Source organism: Ovis canadensis, chromosome 1 (assembly GCF_042477335.2).
Source record: "Ovis canadensis isolate MfBH-ARS-UI-01 breed Bighorn chromosome 1, ARS-UI_OviCan_v2, whole genome shotgun sequence".
Lineage (NCBI taxonomy): Eukaryota > Metazoa > Chordata > Mammalia > Artiodactyla > Bovidae > Ovis > Ovis canadensis.
This window is the reverse complement of record NC_091245.1, coordinates 120727416-120734493: the sequence shown is the minus strand read 5'-3', so window position 1 is coordinate 120734493 and position 7078 is coordinate 120727416. Positions and strand designations below refer to the sequence as shown.

Below are 7078 nucleotides of genomic sequence, written 5' to 3'. Positions count from 1 at the left end.
ACATTCTACCTGACTCTGAATCTAGAGCTCTGTTGTCTCACCAACCACCGTAAAATACATGAATCTAGGAGAGCCGCGAACATTCTTAAATGCACTGGGAACTTGTATTTGCTTAGGGGCTGACTATACCAATCAAGATAGGAATTAGATAAAAATTAGACAAAAAGAATTAGACAAAAATTAGACAAAAAGAAGGAAATGGCAACCCACTCCACTAATCTTGCCTGGAGAATTCCATGGACAGAGGAGCCTGGCAGGCTACAGTCCATGGGGTTGCAAAGAGTGAGGCCTGACTGGGCAACTATCACTCAGACAAAAATTAGAAAGAAGGAAAATAAAACAATGGTTAAAGGAGACCAAAAAAAAAATTATATATATATAGCAAAAATTCAGACAGACAGACACAAGCACACACCCCAAACCCTCAAACCTCCAGAGCTTCCTGCCTGTGAACCGAAAGGGGGAGTGTGAGTTTCTTGGCCTGGTTGGCAGGTGCCTTCTCAAAGGCCCATCGTCCTCCACTTCCTGAGGAGGCAGCAGCAGAACAAAGCCAGCAGAGACTCCTTTCCTCTTCTTCATCCCGTCACAGCTGCCTCAGCCTCTGCCTCCTGCACCATCCTGGGGAAGGACAAGATGAAGTGGACAGCACTTGTCATTGTGGCCGTCCTGCAGGTGCAGTTCCCAGTTACAGGTAAGGCTGGATGTATCGAAGGAAATGAGCTTTGAGGAACTCTTTGTACATATGTGTGTGGGGTGGAGGGAGAAAGCAGAGGCGTGGAGAGGAGCCAATGTCTCCTTTAAATCTTGCCCTCCCCAAAGCAATGGACAGCTGAACAGGGAAGGGTCTGTTTCTATAGAGACATCTGCTTCAATATGGCCAAGTTGGAAATTAGCTTAGAGTCAGCTGCTTGAAGACAGACCTGTGTGAAGTATGGATTTTTCCAGTGATAAAAAGAGAGAGAAGTCTGAGATGGGGGAAGGATGAGGAGGAACTGAGGCAGGACTTGTGTGGACAAGAGTAGAGGGAGAACTTAACAGAAGCTGGGAGGGACCAGAAAGCCTCACCCGGGCCACATTTTGTGCTGAAGCATTTTCCGAGTCTTTGTGTATTCTTTCCTTACTACCTTGCTGGCTCCATCACTCAGCCTCCTTCCTACTTCGCCAACAAAGAGTGTTTCATGTGCCGTTGGGCAGAGAGGGTCATGGCTGTGACTTACCTGAAGCGTCTCCATAAGCCAGGCACTGACTGGGTTAACGAAGAAGGGAAGCGGCCTTCTTCAAGGCCCACATCTAGGCTCAGCTCTGACATGGCTGCCCCTGCACCCCACAGCCGAGGGCTGCTTGATGACACACCCACCCCAGTCTCCGTGACTCACCCACTGCCCCGTGCTTTAGGCAGCTCTCTGTCTGAGGCCAAAAAGACAGAGATGCTGACAGAACGTAGGGGAGAGATGAGAGGATGTGACTTGTTAGGTCACCACCACGAGGAACAACCAACCAACAAGAGAACTCACTCTTCATTTCAGGCCCCGGAGACTAGCTTTTCTACAATCCTTCATTCCCACTGTGTTTTCCTGCTCAGATAAGAATAATAAGAAGTGAAAAGAAGACAAAATGGATTCTGTCTGGGGTTTGGCATCTTGGCATTTTTACAAGAAATGGGACAGGCTGTATTTGAATCTAAAAAACTGGGAGAGTGGTCAAAAACCAACGCCTTTTCTCCACTCTTCAGCTCACCTCAGCGTGGGAGGGTATTTGGCAAGAATGGTGGGAGAGCTGGAGAGGCCACTGGTACTTTTGCTCCTACCAGACAATGTGGCACAGCCCCGGCCTAGGGCCTTGGGGGCTTCGAGGACTAAGTAATCATGGGGTTTTCTGTAACATCACAGCTCTCTTCTCAGAAAAGGTCTTGCTGGGTATGAGTCACGTGGTACTGTGGGGTAAAGACACCAGGGAGAGCCCAGAGCAGCCCATCCTTGTGTGCAGGGCTTGGGAGGACCCATGATGCCATGAGGGCCTATGAATTCAATGACTTCAGAGGGAACAGATGACAGCAATCTGAAGTTTCCTCAGGGGTCAATTTGTTTTGAGCCCTGGGGCTAAGGCAGGGGCAATAGAATTAGAAAAGAAAATAAAGCTGCTTGAGTTGTAGTAGCTGCCAGGAGTGGTAAACAAAACCCCACCCAGAAGACAAGATGGGGGCCATGCTCATTTCCACAAGCAGTGTACAGGAAGAAAAGCTTTAGATCCATCTTTCAAGGCCACTTGCTTTGCCAGTTTGGAGATTGAAATTTCAGCTCTTTTTAGATGAGCCTCCTAGCCTCATTGAGGGAGGGCAAGGGAGGCTTAGAGAGGCCTTTAACACCAAGGGCCACAAAAGGCACTCATGTTGACTGAGGAGACTTATGCTTTATGATTTCCTTTGGAGGAAAGGCTGCTGATGAAATTTGAGTTGCGATCTTCCTTCTTTTCTTGCTCAATTAAGTTACTTACTCCCCAAACCCTTTTAAGACTTCTTTTACTAAGACTTTTCTATTTGTTTTCTTGCAATTGCCCAGATCATTAAGATCACAGCAAATAATACCCCAGTCTGCCTACCTGAGGAAGTCTTCCTGGGTGAGTCTGCTAAGACAGTCACTTGAAGCTGAAAGAGATTAAGATGGAGTGCCTAATGGTATGGGCAGAGTTTTGTCTGTAGAGCCCTCAACTCATCAGTGCCTTTAACACCAAGGCGGTCACTACCTCGCAGTGGTCAATGCGGCCTTGGTCCTTCCTTTGTAAGGAGGTGCAGCTTTGACACACAGGCTCAGGAAAAGGTGACGTGGGAAGTCAGGCCAATTACAGTGCTGCCAATTTCTCAGCTGTGCAACCTTAGGCAAGTCACTTAACCCCTCTGGTCCTCAGTTTTTTCACCTTTAAAGTAAGAATAACCTTCATTGCAGAGTTGTGAAAATGAGAAGTAAATGTCGCATGCCTGATACATACTAAACTGTCAATACGTAAAAGTTGTATTAATTTTTATTACTATTACACCCTGGACTGTTTTCTTGTTTTCATTACCCAGTGACAGGAAATGGAAACCCATGGTTAGGATTCTTAACCTGCTTTTGATTGTGTTGTAGAGCAGCACTGGACGTTTTCTCCATCTGTTGAGATCCAGTTCACCCTCCTTTTGGTTTTTGAGCACACCCGTAACAGCTCGGGAACACAGTGGTGATCCCTGCCAGTGGTAGGCCCAGTTGTGAACAAGTGTCAAACCTTCGCTGGGTCACAGGATGAGCGTTACAGGAACCATTTTTATTTTTCAGAGATACTCATCCTCTAGGAGATATTCCCTCAAAGTGAAAATATGGCTAATAGATATAAGCAGTTAGGGGGAGCAAATCAGAACACAGTTTGCCTGGTCATCACTGGTCAGGGTGGCCAACCCGAATTTCAGCCGAATGGTCGGTGTGGATGCGCAGTGGCCAGGGCGTTTAACTGAACACTCTTTGCAATCAGACCTTTGCTTAAACTGCTTGGGGCTGTGCTTGAGGGGAGCTTTTGAGTGACGCCAGGACGCCAGGAAGTTTTTCATGGATGGCACTTTCGCCAGTGGTTTATTTTGATTTCTGGTCCTCTGGCTCCGCTTTTCCACATGATCTGCTTCATTTTCTACCACGGCCTTTCTCAGATTTGCTAGCCTATTTACACATCTGCTGCTGCAAAACTTCCCCCAGAAAAAGAGCTGCGAAACTGTTGCTTAGGTGAATAACCACTGCTGAATATTTTTTAAAAAAATCATTTTATTTTTTCCTTTGTCTTTAAAAAAATATTTTTTTAATTGGATATGCACTTTTTCAAGAATCCCTGAATATGGTGTTTTCTGTTTTATTTCAAAGAGTTCAGGCACCACTAGGGAACTGTCTTGCTTTAGAGTTGTCCAAACACACTCTGTAATCCTTTTTCTCCTGAGCCTTATTTACCTATAGGGGTTTCCCTGCTGGCTCAGCTGGTAAAGAATCCGCCGCAATATGGGAGACCTGGGTTTGATCCCTGGGTTGGGAAGATCCCCTGGAGAAGGGAAAGGCGACCCACTCCAGTATTCTGGCCTGGAGAATTCCACGAACTGTATATTGCTAAGAATTGGACATGACTGAGCGACTTTCACTCACAGCTACTTGATTAAATAAATAGCAGCAATAGTTCGAAATAAATTTCTTCTGTTTGGGCCAAGGTTAGTTCTTATCAACACTAAAGTGACTGTCGATTTAACCAATTTGAGAAAACATAAAGTCCATTTGGTTAAAAATAATCAAACTAGTCATTTGATCTGTTAATTGAAACAAAATGAATGATCTGTTTAGTCACTGCACATACACAGATACTCCTTCCAATGTAAAACACAATCTGTGTTTTCTGAGGGAAAAGATGCTTTAATCTTGCTCAGAGATACCCCAGCACCTAGCACAGTGTTTGAAGCAGAGCTCACACACAGTAAATATTTGTTGGGTGAATTAAAAGGGTGAGTGAAAGAATGAAGTCTAGACCTTTCTGTGTGATTAAATTCACTGTAATGGTTTATGGAGGGGCATTATTTAGACCTTTCTTCTAGAGAACTCAGCGTAAAACAAAGTACTTTAAAAATTAAACTGGTGGAGGGGACAAGGCAGTTTGAGTAAACAGACTGATTAAAATTATTAATAAGGATGGTCTAAGATAAAATCCTACCATTGTTAAAATTTTCTGATTGGACCATAAGAAATTTTCGATATTCATTTATTTGAGACCTACAAAAATGATAATTTCATATGATTCAACTAATACTGTATCTTGAAAAGTAGATGAAGAAAAATATTCATTTTTCTCATTTGGCTTTAACATTAAGGAAAAGCAGAAAATAAAGAAGGCTACCACTGTTGGAGATTAACTAATGGACTAGTAAATTAATGAAAGGCAATAAGGAGAAAAATAAAAATTTGTGGATTAAAGCATAAATCACATTATTAAATTGTCTAACTGTTTCAAAATATAGAAAGAAAAAAAAGCAGGATATCTAATCATTATAGTCCAATATGGTCTCAGTTACCAAGTAAATATCTCAACGAGCTATCATTTTTTTTCCCTCTGTCTTCATTTGAGATATTTTACAAAAATATCATAAAATCAGAGGAAGTTATTAATTTGAAAAATATTCCATTCCAATATTTTCCCAAGTGTCTGCATATCTTTATATAGCTGCTATTTGTTGTTCAGTTGCTCACTCGTGTCCGACTCTCTGCAACCCCATGGACTGCAGCATGCCAGGCTTCCCTGTCCTTCACCATCTCCTGGAACTTGCTCAAACTCATGTCCATTGAGTCAGTGATGCCGTCCAGCCATCTCATCCTCTGTCGTCCCCCTCTCCTCCTGCCTTCAGTCGTTTCCAGCATCAGGCTCTCTTCTGACCCTGAGGTCTGCTCTTCGCATCAGGTGGCCAAAGTATTGGCGCTTATTACAGTTGTTATTACAAAAACATTTTCATGTGTTTTTTTTCCTTAATATTTTATTCTGAGCATCTTTTTTATGCTTAGCTTTCATGATTATTTTTAATTGTTATGTTAACTTCCATAGTTTATGCCTCAGATTTTCTTACTTATTGTTGGACATTTGCGCTATTTCTAATATTTGTTATTATAGCTAATCCTGCAAGAAAATCTTAAGATATATAGCTTACAATTTTTTTTCCTGACTTACTTCCTTGGGCTAATTTCTCTAGGGTTGATAATTAAAATAATAGGTTAAAGTAACAGAACATTTCCTAGGATACTTTAGACTTCTATTGAAGTCTAAACAGTTTTTCCATTAAGGAAAGATAATTTTTTCCCTAACTGACCATCTGCAAGTGTTTCTTATCTTTTCTGGAGCAGGCAATAGGGTGGAGGGACAGAGGTGGCCATGGAACCAAAAAGATCTAGATGTGAGTCCTGATTCCTCACCGTCCTTTCACTGTGGCCTGTTGCTTACCTTCAGAGCCCCGTTCTTCTGCGAGATGGCGGTTGCGATGTCTTGCCTCATGGAGAGCAGTGTGGGCTGGAAATACTATTTAGAAGTGCCTGTACACAGAAGTGCTGCAAAAGCAGTAATCATTATGCTGTGTGCCTCAGTTTCCCAACCTACAAAATAGAAAGGATAAGATTTTTCTGGTAGAAGAAAGTAGAAACCTTGGTATTAACATGCTTTCTTTTTCTTCCTCTGTCACTAAATTGCAGTGTAAACTTGGGCAGAAATCTCTTTAGTTTTTGCATCTGTAAGATGAGAGGAGAGCTGAACACCCCTTTCAGCTACAAAATGAATTGCACAGTCTTGTAAAATTACCAGAATTTTAAGAACGTTTAAGTTGCCTACCATCTCACTGGTATTGGCTCATAGAATTAGGAACCTAAATCTTACTCTTCTCTGAAGCTCCAATAAACAAATAAAACACACACTTATAAAAAAAAGTCCAGACTTCTACCTTATCACATATTTTTAACTCTCTAAGCAGAAGCTCCCACTGTGAAAAATCCAAGGACAGAGTCCAGCATTTTCTGGCTTGTCCCTTACGCTTGTGCATCGACTGTAGATTTATGGCCACACAAGGACTTTGTTGCTGAGAATTGACAGAAAGCAAACTGCTGTCTGAAGCAGTCAAATTGCAGTGGTGGAAATGTTAGGAGCTTTCACCGTCTGCTTTGCTTGCCGGTTATGATTTGTGATACTCAGCAACTAATTTTCAGGCTCAAGGGGGAAAAAATAAATAGAAAGCATTTGAATAAAGACAGGCAGGATCCTCACTGGTCCAGACCAACGTTCTCTTAGTGCAGTTACCCCTTTATATTTACAAAATGCTTTCCAATACCTTCACTCATAACTCTCCTATGGCAAGTCAGCCGAAAAAGTAGTAAGATTCTCTTTTTACAGAAAGAGAAACGAGGATCAGAGGTTTGGTGACTTGCCTGAGTAGAACCAGGCCCCAAACACAATTTTTCTGATCCCTTGTTCAAGGTGTGTGCTCTCGAATGTTCTATGCAGCCTCTCCACCAGGCTTTTTGTCAACTTGCAATATTATACATGCGAT

General features: G+C 42.5%; 1 protein-coding gene across 2 annotated transcripts in view; it reads left to right on the top strand.

The window, feature by feature from the left end:
• The first annotated feature begins 391 nt into the window (after nucleotides 1-391).
• CD247 (CD247 molecule) overlaps nucleotides 392-7078 on the top strand; it is an 85642-nt gene continuing 78955 nt past the window's right edge. For both annotated transcript variants that reach the window (XM_069548299.1, XM_069548290.1), the window contains exon 1: nucleotides 392-691. In XM_069548299.1, coding sequence (XP_069404400.1) covers nucleotides 634-691 — 58 coding nt within the window. In that variant the 5' untranslated portion in view covers nucleotides 392-633. The remainder of the gene's footprint in view (nucleotides 692-7078) is intronic.